This window comes from Haliotis asinina, chromosome 8 (genome assembly GCF_037392515.1).
Source record: "Haliotis asinina isolate JCU_RB_2024 chromosome 8, JCU_Hal_asi_v2, whole genome shotgun sequence".
NCBI classification, from domain to species: Eukaryota; Metazoa; Mollusca; class Gastropoda; order Lepetellida; family Haliotidae; genus Haliotis; species Haliotis asinina.
The window spans coordinates 65,028,010-65,042,780 of record NC_090287.1 but is presented as its reverse complement, the minus strand read 5'-3'; the positions used below and the strand labels follow the sequence as shown (position 1 = coordinate 65,042,780).

The window sequence follows — 14,771 nt, the reverse complement described above, 5'->3', positions numbered from 1 at the left end:
TGATCTTTAGGCAACCAGAAATTTCAAAAAAGTCTGAAAGGATAACAGATTAATCACCACTGCATGAATGGATCCATGTATGTTTTCAATAAAAGCTATGCACTGTCTCCCAAACACACTGCACTGATTAACAGTGAGCAGAATCTTTTTTCTGTCGCCTGCAGTTGCCACGCACTATCCATGAATCCACAGTACAGGACAAAGAGGCAGACATACCCTGCTGCCCAGACACTGGCATAACATCTCTCGCTGTCCATGATCCTACTTGAGATACATCTCATCCCACAGCTGGTTCTGTAGCTCCGGGTGTGCCTGTGCGATCACCCCGACACATTGGTTGTGCTGCAGCGTGGCCATTGCTAGCTCACTGATACGCAGGAGAAGGTATCCCATCCTCTCTTCATGGTCAGTGTGGTGTCCTGAAAACAACTCACATGTATGAAAACATTGACAACAAATTTACTTCATTTCTAAAAAATTGTTAGAATTAAATATATTTCATTAAGAGGACAAAAAGACTGGGCACAAGATTTCAAGACTCCCTAACACATTGTTTAAATGATCAGAATCACATGCTGATCTGGACAGGAGTTGTACATTTACTTAAACGTATACATTGACATACAAAGTAACAGGGCTCCAGATAATGTTTCATCATCAGGAGTTTGTAGTCCTTATTTCATCAATACATGAGCAGTGGAGAGTACATTTAGAGAAAGGAGGTCTCCTCTAACAATACTTACACATCAGGGACTTGGTTGTTTTTATGAATTCCAGTTCTGCTTTTAGACATGGAACATTGTCAGCAATAATAATTCTTAGAATTCCACCTCTTAACACTTGACTGCCCCTAATAAGACTAGTGCTAAATCCGATTTCATTCTTACATAATGTCTTGGGATATCCTCCCATTCAAAAGATCCTAATATGGATCCTCGCACTGGATCTTTCCCACTTAAAAACTCTTGTGTAGTGATGTCTAGCCAAAAATGGTGATCTTTCTGAAAATGTCACTGTTATGTGATTATGGGTTGTTCGAGATCTGATTTCCAATTACTGAAATCAGTTCCACATCAAGTCATATACAGCAGACGTTGAAGCTCTTACGGAGGACACTCCAAGTGTAAGTCCTGTTGATGATAGGTGTCGTTGTTCCAGAATGGAATCTGTCTGCATTTGGTTGTCAGTGAACCAGCATGGAGAGAAGATCTGGAAACCAGGGGCAGTGTGGGTGCCATCAGGTGTCATCTGAATATGGATCCTGATCTTGGCAAGCAGCTTGTGTGATTAGCGCTCTCAGAAAGAATGCATATGCAATTATGCCTTCCAAAGAAATCATCATGGTGTCCACAGTATAAACAAAAAGACCTTGAACTGCACTGTTGGAAGTTGGTAACTGGTTTTTAAGTGAGGTTACAAACATATCCTTAGTGGGTTGCTTCCATTTGATAGTTTATGTCTGAAGATGTCTGAATGAAGCATCCTTTCTGTACATAAGAATCTTGTTCAGATGAGGATGTTGATCTTTCCTTCAAAGCATCTGGTCATACTGTTGCAATCAGTCAGTCCACTAGATTGTAAAGTCCCTGTTTTGGATCAAAAAGAAGACAAGTATGGAAGAGTTGCTTAGGCGTAGTGCCATGTGCTGAAAAACTAATAAAAACAGAACTGCCCCATTCTCCAGAATGTTGATGTGGTCTGGAAAATCTGTACCAAGGAAGCGATCTGTCAGAGCCAGATAACCTTGATAAGAATTATTCCATCATGCATGGTCCTTGAACACTAGATCAATAACCAACAGAAACTTTGTTATCTTGGTGGTGATATCTCGATAACAATCCTCTGAAGGATAAACTAAACCTCGCCTGGTGTCGATTATTGCTCTGATATATTTCTGCACTTTCTTGTGTTGAAGCTTTTCCAGGTGAATAAGGAACCCTGAAGGATTCCTGAAGAAAGCCAGCAGATATTGAGAGTCTTCTAAACAGGCATCCAATCCAGCACCAGGTACCTGTGGATTTATGTTGAAGATGTAAATACATAAGGACAGGAGCCGTGATGATCGTGAATAACCACAGTGCAACTGATATTCCAAATGCTAGAGTGAGTGAGGTTTTACATAAAATGTGGGCTGCACACTTTGTATAAAAGTGGGAAACCATGATCTGGAACAGTCTTCAGTTGATGGCAAAGCGCAAATATAAGAGTGTGGCCTCACTGGAATGTGTAGATCTGCAGATTGCAGCTCCATGGAGAAAGCTTAGTGTCCACTATGAACATTGTATGTCTGAGATTCTGTACAGACTACATTTGAAACTTGCAAAGTCTCAGTCAGGCCGCGTTAGTCCGGACCCCGACAATCCGATTCCCGCGATATCCGAACAATAGCTAGCTGTAACCAATCTTGTTTACTATGTAAACTAATTACCTGTTGATTCAGTAATCCGGTGCTTCACTCTCCGTATCCGAACGTTAATCAGCGGTAACAGATTAGCTAATTACACATAGTTTTGCTTCATTAATCCGGCGGTACATCAAAAAGGTTGGGATAATCCCTTCACACCATGAGACCCATTCAGTGGTAATTGTTAAGTGACACTTGCGAGTTGAAGATGTCGTTAGTTTGTGATTTTGATCAATTAGTAGGTCTCACTTTTGGTTAGTTGGAGTAATACCTATCATGCTTACTTCCTGTATAAAAGACTGATCGTGTCAAAATGAGATCACCTGACGCTTGTCAGTCATAATGGCAAGTCCCGCCCCTAGGCGTAAAAGATGTGAAATTACTGCAGCACAAAAAAAAGAAGAGAAAACCCTAAAGCAAATAATGATCTTATGTGTAAACATTTTGGTCAAGAATTCGGACATTCTATCGGCAAGAGCACAATTTCGGACATCGGATATGTTTTGTGATTGGCTATGATCATTTGACAGACAGATGCAATCACGTGGTTGACACGTGATCTTACTTCGTACCAATGCTGTCAGTCACAAGTATGCCAATGTCAAACTGACCAACGTGAAAGTTGATTTCTTGCCCCCAAACACCACATCGCACATTCAGCCAACTTGTACACGTTCGTATGGTTTTGTATTGCTATGTCAAAGGGAAGTAACCCTACTGTAGTTGTGTTCATAAAAGTTCGTTTCAGTAGTCCGTACGTTTCACTATCCGAACGTTTTTGATGAAAAACAGAAGTGTTCGGATTAACGCGGCCTGACTGTATTCACATTTTAGGGTTCTTGGATCAATAATCATCCTGAGCTCTGTGGAATCCTACATAAGGGTAAGGAATATTAAAGAGAAGGACCCTGGTCTAGGCTCCAAAGGGCACAACTCTTCCTTTGATCTAAGGATTTCCAAAGCTTTTCCAAATTTTCCTCCTCAACAAACTGGCCTGCAGGTAAAGACAGGGAATCCACAACCACCTCTGCCAAGGCTGTGGGTTATCTGAACAGTATCCCCTGCAACCTCCATCTTACTGGTCGATGAATCATCTCCATCTGCTTCACAAACCAATGAGAGTGTGTGAGTCTAGTTTTACACCGCTTTTAGGAAAATTCCATCAATGTTACAGCAAGGGACACCAGAAATGAGCTGCACAAAATGTATCCATGTGTGGTACTGAACCAAAGTTTTTGGCGTGACGAGCAGACACTTTAACCACTAGGCAAGTCTAAGTAAACTTCGTCTCAGTGTATTTCGTTACACTCCACCACTGAGTCTAACAAAACCTAGTAGAAGGTCGCATCAGGTAACCTTTGAGCAACCAATGACCGTCCAATCAAACGCAAGAGGGTCAAATAGATTTAACCAATCAGACAATGGCTACTATTTAGGGATCAGAGGGACTCAGGTCTCTGACACAGATCTCTCTACAAACAAAAATCCGCAAATAACACAATTATTTGACCTGCAGTATATACGCTTTGGGGTTTGTGTTGACATGGTTATCATTAGCTAATATTTCCGCAAGATGACATCCTTGAATATTGCAAAAAACACTATTTTCAGTGACTGTTTACTCACCGTTGTCATGGTTGTATGTACGCGTGTTCATCACCTGGAATCGGTATCATTCGGACACGAACCTTTTCGAGATAAAATGTTCAAGAGGTATGTGTGAATGTCCACTTTCGCGATTTGGTAGGCTGTGTTCTGATTGGTGAGTCTGAAAGGTTACCTGACGTGACCTCCCATAAGGTTTTGTTAGACTCAGTAGTGGAGTGTAACGAAAAGTACTGAGGATAAGTTTACTTACACTGACCACTAGGCTAACCCAACGCCCATAAGCCAAGATAATTAAATAAGCACCATTTTGACTCATAACTGCCTCTTTCCTGACTAACTAAAGCAATTCGTCTCCTTGTAAGTCACTCCCCAGTTAAGTCACTTATCCTACTCTGACAATCTCTTCAAGCAACACAGATCTCCAAACCAATTCTACTTACTCTTAATGTACACATGCAGAGAATCCATCAGCTCGGAACTTATTGCATCCACTCGATCTCTCTCTTTCATGGTCAGATTATCTGGAACAGCAGAAAAGCAGCATGAGAAACATTGCCAAACATCTTGAACAAAAGGCTGAACAGTGCACAAATGTCTCCCCAAAACCAACATATGTCATATGTCACATAGTTCACCTATAGGACTGCAGTCTGAACAAATTTGTTAAAATCTAAATATTTTAGATATTTAAATACTTACCTAACCATAGGTCTATAGCATATTACCTCAAGCTTCACTTAGGAGATCTGACGGAGTTGAAATTGCTATTCAATCTTGAATGGCTACCTTGCAATCTACGACTGTCGGGATACGGAAGTATCTGGATCTCCCCACTACGCATGCATGCAGACTCCACGAAAAACTTCACTTTTACTTCTCGGTCCGAAGAGTCTGTAGTGGGGAGGAGCATCCAGCGTTGGGAGGGACTTAACGTCCTATGGTAAGGTAAGTATTTAAATATCTAAAATATTTAGATTTTAACAAATTTTTTACTTACCTTACCATAGGTCTATAGCATATGGATACAACAGACAGGACGGTGGTGTAGGTGGAGGACCGTCAGTGTCTTAAGATCCCACACATGCCTCGGGGTAGCCGGACCACTACTGATTCTCTCTGCATGCCGATCTGCCGAAACGATCTCTCGTGATGGTCACTGGAACCAGAATTAGAGTAGTACGTAGGTCACGTACTAACCACCGGAGGGGTATAGTATCTTATATCATGTAAGTACAAGACCCCTATAGACCAAGGTAAGTAAGATCATACCTTATAGGACAGACAGACGGACGAGTGAGTTGCTACGCAACTACTAGTGGTCCGACAGACTGCAGCACTCCAAATCTTCCATGGCTAAGTCCCGCAAATAATGGCTTGCAAAAACTGTCGAGGACCACCAGAAGCACTGTTCCTGTATTGGGCCATGATCGAGGCTAACGCCCGAAGCTCGTTCAGGTTGTTAGACGACGGGTGAGCTGGATTCTGTGCGTCTTAAGCCGCCAGGATGATCTGCCTCAACCATAAGGCTATTGTGTTCCAGGTGACTTCCCCTCTAGTGGTCGTAGAATAAAGCAGGAACAAACTGTTCCTAGATCCCCGATGAGGAGAGGACTTCTTGATATACAATGTAAGGGCCCGAACATGGTGAACAATCTGTCTGGTTGACCTGTCAGTTGGTTCACTGCCACGAAAACCCAGAGGAGGCCCAAGTGTACAGAACCGAGTCTGGTCTGTTCAAATCGGATCCTGGTCACATCCAGCACATGAATCTTGCTCTCTCTCGCTGCTGTCGCTAACGCCAACAGAAACACCGTTTTCCTAGATAGATTGTCAAACGATGCCCTATCCAGCGGTCGTCATTGCCAGCACTGTCCGGACATGTCCTAACAGGTCATGTAACACATTGCCTTGCCATAGGAATAGCGACAACAGATGTTCCAACTGGAACTCGTTAAGTTACGGTAAGTGTACAGCTGCCGCTGAAATAGCTGATGCAAATGCTGATATAGGTTTTAGGATGCGCCGCAACTCTGTGTCAGTTGCTTGTAATATGGAGTCCTGAACCTTTTAAGAGGTGGAGGAAGATAGTCTTTTGATGGCTTCATCCAACACCGCCCAAATGGCGTCAGCCACCATAGGATGAGGCGGAATCATCAGTTCGGGTTCCACCCTAATAGCCCTGACGCTGTCTACCCCTGACGTCGGGGAGAGGCACTCCGGGAACCTATCAGCTATACAATCATAAATAGCGGACAATGGCAGGTATGATCCCTCTTCCTCCTCCAATTGTGCAGGGTCCCCCTCACAGTCTGGAGAAAAGTATTGTTCGTCATCTGAATTCCAAGAAATTGTTGACTTGCGCTCCGGCGCCTGCTTCCTATGTGTCGACTGTCTGACACGAGGTGGTGACGCAGAATGGGACCGCAAACGCCAACTCCTGCATCTGCGGTGGAGGGATCTGCCCAAACGATCCGGTGACCTGGATGGCGAAAGAAGGCGCCAACAAACACCTCTGTGTCCGCGCTCCTCCCTCTGTGTCGTCCCTGCAATGCCCGGGATTACCGGAGAAGCCCAAGTCGAAGGTGCAGCTTGTTTTAGAGATGCGCCTGGCGTCACCAATGGAGCACTCTAAAAAATTCATTGCAACTCCGCGTGCGTAAGAGCGTGAGGTCTCTCTAAATCCACCCGACTGGGTGGTAAGGGTCGGCGTCGGTATAGGCGTCGGCATCGGCATCGGCATAGGCAAAGGTGTTGGTATTGGTGTCCGCGTGGGAATCAGCGTCGGCATCAGCAGCGCTGAATGATACTGGTTCAGTGACGCCTCCATCTGAGCAGAAGTGTGTGAAGCCGCTCCAGGTATTTCCAATGTAGACTGAATCTCAAGAGTACATGGAAGAGATAGCCTCGGACCAGACGATGATGCAGGAGATCTGTGACTTCCTCTTCCTCACTGATGCCAAGTATGCCTAGAATTCTGGACTAGATAGACTCGAGCACACTGCACAACGCTGCAGTAGGGAGCATGCCACAGCAGCACAGTCCGAGCAGTACAGGTACAGGACCTTGCCGGACTTCAAGCCTTTAGAGACCTCACAAAAGAGATGTGTCATGCACAAACACTGTAATAAATCGAGATAACCGTGTGATAATTAGGGTAGAAGAAAAACACCCCTTACCACGTAATGGACTGTTCCACTCTCCATGCAACAGCATGCTTGCAATAGACAAGTAAAATAGGTGCCACTTGAAAAAGAGAAGCCAAATTTACACTAAATACCGCACTAAGTAATATAAAACTTAGATACCGCGGACAAAAATATCAATAGACGCAGAACATTAACAAATGAAACCGAACCGGTAACAAATCACGGAGGCAACAACGAAATAGGAGGTAGCCGACAAGTGAATAATAACAAAAATATACGTTAGAAATCGACACAAAGATTGAAAAATATACACACCACGCACAAAACCCCTGAAAGGAATCAGTGTAAAAAAGTTGAAAGATGAAACTTTATTAGTTCTGAAAAACGAAAGTATAGCAACTCAAACACGTCTAGATCAGACGACGCTTGAAGTAAAAGTGAAGTTTTTCGTGGAGTCTGCGCGCATGCGCAGTGGGGAAATCCAGATACTTCCGTATCCTGACAGTCGTCGATTGCAAGGTAGCCATTCAAGATTGAATAGCAATTCAACTCCGTCAGATCTCCTAAGCGAAGCTTGAGGTAATATGCTATAGACCTATCGTAAGGTAAGTAAAAAATTTTAGTTAGTAGCCAATGAAAACAGACATAAGTCTATGTGTTGTATCGGTGAATTTGAACATTACATCATCACAGCAGTTTATGTAGGACATTCCTAAACACACAATTTTCACATATCAGCCTTTTTATGTCAGGTTGTAAATGCTTAAACCACGAGGCTAAAAAGTAGAAATGAAAAACAATAAAAACAATGAAATCCAAAAAAAAAAAAAGGGCATGAAATGGAAAGTTTGAAAATTTTAACTATAAATTATATTATGTTACCACTTTTTCTCAAAACAAGACTTAAAAGGACTGTTATCTTACAACTTTTCATCAACACAAGACTTGAATGGAACACCACCATACCACTTTTAATCAACACAAAATCAAGAGAAAGTTCAACTTACCACTTTTCATCAACACAAGACTTGAGAGGAAGGCCAACTCTGTGTCATCGAAGTTCTTTGATTTCACCATCATGCCAAAGTGATGGAAGTGCTTAGTAATGATCTTAAACTGAGGAAAGTACCTCAGAATGGCTTCTTCCTCCTTTGGGTTGAAATCAAAGAAGCGATACTGTCCTTTTTCAAGGTTATAGAACTGACAATGGTTGAGGATACAGAGAGAGTATGTTGCCATCTGAATCAGTGACACCTGGTCCTCCAGAAGCAGGGACTGAAAGTCTGAAACAAAGGGGGGGTGTTACTACAATAAAACCACCATACTGACATTTGGATAGTCATACTGACTGTCATATTATTGTCATATTAAAACTTGGGTTGTTATATCAAGACTTGGACTGCCATATTCAGACTTGAGTTGTAACACTGACATCTGGAGTGTGAAATTGATATCTGGGTTGTAATATTGAAATTTGAATTGTCATATGGACATTTGGTATGTGATATTGACACTTGGATAGTCATAGTGAAATCTGAATTATCATATTGACATTTTGAGTGTGATATTGACATTTGAATTGCCATATCAAAACTTAGACTATCATATTCATATTTGGATTGTCCTATTGACATTTGGATCCTTAAATTTCCATATAGTTGTAACAAACATTAGTGTTCCATCATGTACACCTGGACTGTTGCATCAACATGGGATTGTCATATTACTGGTTGTTGTTACAGTTGAACCCCGCTTATCCGGACGTTTTGGATATGTGGGGTCCAAGTAAATGGGGTTCGACTGTATTTGGATTATTTGAATAGACATTTCCATCCTTATATCAACATTTGTCATGAATGATCACACATGTATTTGCAGTGCAATTCTTGCAGCTTACTAGTATAGGTAAGTTAATCTATTAAACTTGGGTGATATGCAAACACCAGCATTGCTCACTACAGATGTCACATTACTTGTGAATAATGTTGCATTACCTATTACAGATACTACATTACTTACAACATATTTTTACATGGCTCAACACAGTTGTTGAATTACATACAACTAGTGGTGGTCCGATTAATTGAAATAATCAAAGACTGGTTGCAGTGACCAAACGACAAAGCAATCAATCATATTTACTCAAACAATTTTGGAACTACTAATTTAGTGTTTGTGACACTTGGCCATGGAACATAAGCTCCAAAGTTGTCAGGGTCTGGAAACATGTTGTATTCCTAGAAACTTTCTCCACTTACTGAAGTCATGACTGAACATTTCATGAAGACTCTAGCAAGTTTACTTTCATGATATATCAGTCATCACTTTAAAGTAGCTCGTTGCATCATGTTACACATATCTGTGTTAACAACCTGGATAGGAAAATCTCAAAAATGTTGATGACCATATTTTATTCGATGACTGTTTGTTGGCACTGAAGCAATCATCAATTGTGAGATTTCAAATATTCCCCATACAACTTACAACAGATGCTGCATTATTTAGTACAATTACGGCATTTCTTACTTCAGATACTACATTACTTACTAGCTACATCTGCTGCATTACTTACACTGAGGTTATATTACTTACTTGGAAGTTTCTTGGAGAATTTGATGACACACTTGGCATTGAACTCAAAGTGGACCATAATGGTCTTCCATGTGTTCTGCAAGTCACTGCAGTTCAGGGCGTAGCTTTCGAAGCAGATCTGGAAATATTTATGGACCACATACATGACGAGTGGCAGATAAGCGTGTGAAAGATGTTACAAACAAGTTAGCCATATTCGGGTAATACCATGGTCGAATGTAAACCAATCCAGTAGGGCTAACTGTGCTTGGGACTCCATGGGAAAAGACCACACATTCTTGGTGCAGCAAATTAATGGACTCAGCCAAGCACTATAATCTGAACAATCATGGATCCTGTTATCCAGAGAAAACACCTGATCACCTTTTCTAGTCCAGAGTTCCATTTCACAAAGCTCTCATAAGCCTAAGATCTCGTTACATTTCTCGTAGCATTAGTACCCCCTATACTGTAACATAGACATACAACAGGGGCATTGATGTTTCATACAAAATTGTGTGTATAAAACCAAGGACACCTAATGAAAATGTCATTCCAGCTTTAACTGTTTACAATCTAAATAATGTATGGTTCATTTCTGTTGACCTACTTTATTGGGCATGTTTAGAGCGCTGAGTTCATTCCATGCTGCTTTCACAAGTTTGATGGTGTTATCCACAAATTCCATATCAGGTTCCTTCTTAATGGGTTGTGGAATGACCTTGCTGTGTGCTCTGGCAAGTGCAGAAATATCGAGGGGGACAGGGGACGGTGACTGATCCATATCCACTGCATCTCCATTAACGCTTCGCTTCCCTTGTTTCCGAGCTTCTATTGAGATTGCATGTTTTATTGCATTGGGTTGACGACCAATTCGACTGGCTGAAATAGGGAAGTAGTAACTATGAAAGTCAGATAATGGTGTCGTTTATGACAGAATTGTAATTCTTTGCTTCTTAAAACATTTCTGTGATTGTAAACAGACTTAAGCCTCGATATCATGAGAACATAGCCATTACTACTGTAACACAATGACATGCAATCAAGTAAGTCACAGAGTCAGACCGTTGATCAATTGATCACATCCTCTGACAAGCATGATTGTTGATGACCTATGGTCTTCCACAGGACCCTTCAGGTCAAATCCACTATAGAGGAACTGAGTTGGTTCCAGACAAACCAGTTCTGTTATGAGACGAACCACTTCCCCAGCTCCCAGGTACAAATACACTTGATCAATCAGGTTGTTGATCTGACTGTCTCTTTAAATTCATTCTCATCTGACCAACACTGGCTATTGAGTGAGTTGCTGCATTCAATATTCTAGCTATATGGCAGCGGTCTGCATACATGGGAATCGATGACATGTGTCAACCAAATCAGTGATCCTGACCACCCGATCCAATGAGTCGCCTCTTATGACAAGTATAGTCACCTTCTGTGGTAAGCATGGGCTGCTGAAGACCTAGTCTACTCTCAATCTTCACAGGTCACGTTTGTAGCTGGGATTAAGAAGCAGTGGAATTCAGAAAGATAAAGATCACATATGTTTAGCACCTTGCTAACTATAACAATAGCAGACCAATCATACACCAGAACTGTGGCAAATTTAGGATTCCACCCAGCAGATGCTGTCTTGGCTTGGCAGTATAATGGTTTACACTGCATCTGGTCATACAAGGTACCATCATGACACTGTTGGAAATCAAACAACGACATTAGCTAGCAAGCCACCAGCCACCAGCCACCAAGTCAGCTTCTGGAAATAGTGTTGTTTTGTTCTGTTGGCACATCACTAAGTACTGTATATGACAATCTTCCAATCCTATCTTAGTTTTACTATATACGACAAGCATGAATCTTATTCATGTCTGCACTTGACATTGAAATGAAACATGAAGCAGCACCTTCTACTGACATGCCAGCCTCCAGACACTTCCTGTAGCGACATGCCTTGCACACATTGCGTGTCAGCATGCTAATCTCACACTTGTCATCCTTGGAACACTTGTACGAGTGCCATTCACGCTCTTTAGCCATTCGCCGGAAGAAGCCCTGTAGCACAAGACACAGAGAGAGTTAGCACTGATCGGAATTCAGGACCATAGACAAGAACATTGTATCTGCAAATCTGGAAAGGTGTAAGTGAGTGTGTTAGTCAGTGTTTATGATGCAGCATTTCAGTTCTATTACAACCTCCTGTACATAATCCTGAAATGACCATATAAACTGGTGCAAGACTCTGTTAAGTCATAATGTCATAAAGATTGGTGCATTTTGGGCCTGTTCAGCCCCAGCACCTCACTGTTCAGCTACACCTCACAGCAAACAATGACCTGCTCAGTTACAGCTCGCATCATACCACTAGCACCCAACAGCAAACAATGACCTGTTCAGCTACAGTTCTCAGCATGCAATGACCTGTTCAGCTACAGCACTCCTCAACATACTGTGATCTGTTCAGCTACACAAGCCCTCAGCATACAATAACCCGGTCAGCTACTTATCTCAGCATGCAATGGCCTGTTCAGCTACAGCACTCCTCAACACACAGTGACCTGTTCAGATACACAAGCCCTCAGCATACAATGACCTGTTCAACTACATCTCTCAGAATACAATGACCTGTTCACTTGCATATTGGGTGAATCAAATGGTGTTCCTTCATGAAGTAAACTCCTTATTTGGGATCATTCAAAAACGAATATTCATGAATTATTCAACAGAACTGTATTTATTTCATTTGGGTGTTATTAAGCAAAACGAGATGCATGGATAATATGCAAGTCTGTCATGATAACAGTCAATACTTTCATGCATTTAATTTGGCAGTAATATGGTTGGTGGTCACTATATGGATGAATAACACTGTCCTCATGGTCAAGACATTTTTGTTACACATCAATAATACATCAGCTGCTGACTTGCTCTTGTATTCACTGCAGCCATTATCACAAAACATGTTGATCAACCATCATATTCTTCTTAACAGCAGTCTGCATATTGCCTTGACATTTGACATGCAATGAGAGTAACTGAAGGTTATTATAAATGTTCAAGGGCCATTATCCAATTGCACTCGAACATGTTTTTTTTATGAAAGCATCTTTTTTTTCATCTTTTCCTGTATTTGAATTTGATTTAACCTGACATGCTGACACCACAAGCTAGCTGCATCAGAGATGTCAACCCCAAATTGGTGCAATTAGGATTCTGAGCTCCCTAGATCAGAATAAAAATAAGAATTTTCCCAGCCCCTTAGGGATCCCTGTAAACAGGTTTTATGGAGAGAAAAAACTCACACTTACTTTGCTGTTTACACAATTAATGTGTGAACAATCTCAGAACTTCCGTAAAGTGTTATATTTATTTGATTATCATTACATATGGTCCAAGAGGATCATAACCATCCTGACTGACTGCCTGGTTGCAATACAGAGAACAGTTTCTGATCATCAGCAGTACACCTATACATCTTCATCACACAAGTCTGTTTTCTAACACACAAGTGTGCAAAGGCAACACTACAATAAACCCTACTGTCACTAAGACACACTCTGGAATGCACCTGTATATGGAAAACAGTAACAGTATCAAGTGGGATTGAGTTCCATTAATTCATATTTGGGTGACTATTGGATGTTCAAACGGTACCTTACAACCCTCACAAGTGAGGGCCCCAAAATGAAAGCCAGATGACGATCCACCACAGACTCGGCAAGGAATGTTAGATATACGAGACACGACATCCTTCCCATGGCTGTCCCCTGAAACGGATAGTTAATGAGTGAGTGAGTGTGGGAAGGATAAGGTGAGAGGAACAGAGAGAGTGAAGGATAAGGTGAGAGGAACAGAGAGAGTGAAGGATAAGGTGAGAAGAACAGAGAGTGAAGGATAAGGTGAGAGGAACAGAGTGAAGGATAAGGTGAAAGGAACAGAGAGTGAAGGATAAGGTGAGAGGAACAGAGAGTAAAGGATAAGGTGAGAGGAACAGAGAGAGTGAAGGATAAGGTGGGAGGAACAGAGAGAGTGAAGGATAAGGTGGGAGGAACAGAGAGAGAGTGCAGAATAAGGTGAGAGGAACAGAGTGAAGAATAAGGTGAAAGGAAGAGAGAGTGAAGGATAAGGTGAGAGGAACAGAGAGAGTGAAGGATAAAGTTTGAGGAGTGAGTGAGTTAGTTTAGTTTTTATACAACACTCAGCAATATTTCATCTATATGGCAGCGGTATGTAAACAATCAAATCTGGACCTGATCAGCGATCAACAGTACGAGCATCAATCAGGTCAATTTGGAACATGTGTCTGCCCACTATCTTCACGGGTCAAAGTGAGTAAGCATGGTCTTAAGCCGCTTTAAGAAGAATCCTAGAAACAGCACTGTCGGGAATACTAGATATGGTTTTGTTGTTTAAAGCTGTACTGAGGAAAACTCCCGCTAAATGGTGGCGATTTGTAAATAATCAGTTCTGAAGCACACAATCCAGTGATCAACATCAGGAGAATTGATCTAAGCAGCTGGAATACAATGACATGTCAACCAAGTCAGCCACCATCCCAAGTCAGTGAGTCATCTACTACAAATAGCATGGGTTGCTGAAAACTAATTCTGAACTGGATGTACAGGTCTGAATGGCCATTGACCATATACAATTTCCATGGTCACTGGAACAATGTGCTGTTGGATTTACATTCTCAGCTCCTTGGGGATGACACAACCTTAACAGTGCCACTACTGTGTACCCATTCATGATGTAAGGTGAACTTTGAAGGTATATTTTGAAGAAAATCACTGGCCTTGCCATGTTTTATATGTATTTCAGTGTTGGGTTTCCCAGGGCAGGTGAAGGGTGCCATCACCCACTGAACAACTCTAGCAGTAATAATTATAAGACACCATACTGTTACATATGATGGACATCTATCTACACAGGGTCCTGTTTTGTATCCTCTCCATCTCGTCATTTTGGTTTAGAATTACAGCAACACATTTTCTGTCCTGAAGATTTTGCTCATACCAATTATTTACCTAAATGAACTGGTA

At 41.7% G+C, this 14,771-nt stretch overlaps 1 protein-coding gene across 1 annotated transcript in view; it reads right to left on the bottom strand.

Moving 5' to 3' along the window:
* Positions 1 to 202: 202 nt before the first annotated feature.
* Positions 203 to 14,771, bottom strand: part of LOC137293670 (uncharacterized) — a 52,520-nt gene continuing 37,951 nt past the window's right edge. The window contains exons 4-10 of the mRNA XM_067824360.1: positions 13,384 to 13,496; positions 11,637 to 11,784; positions 10,340 to 10,611; positions 9,751 to 9,868; positions 8,166 to 8,441; positions 4,453 to 4,533; positions 203 to 419 (exon numbers count right to left, since the gene is read on the bottom strand). Coding sequence (XP_067680461.1) covers positions 262 to 419; positions 4,453 to 4,533; positions 8,166 to 8,441; positions 9,751 to 9,868; positions 10,340 to 10,611; positions 11,637 to 11,784; positions 13,384 to 13,496 — 1,166 coding nt within the window. The 3' untranslated portion in view covers positions 203 to 261. The remainder of the gene's footprint in view (positions 420 to 4,452; positions 4,534 to 8,165; positions 8,442 to 9,750; positions 9,869 to 10,339; positions 10,612 to 11,636; positions 11,785 to 13,383; positions 13,497 to 14,771) is intronic.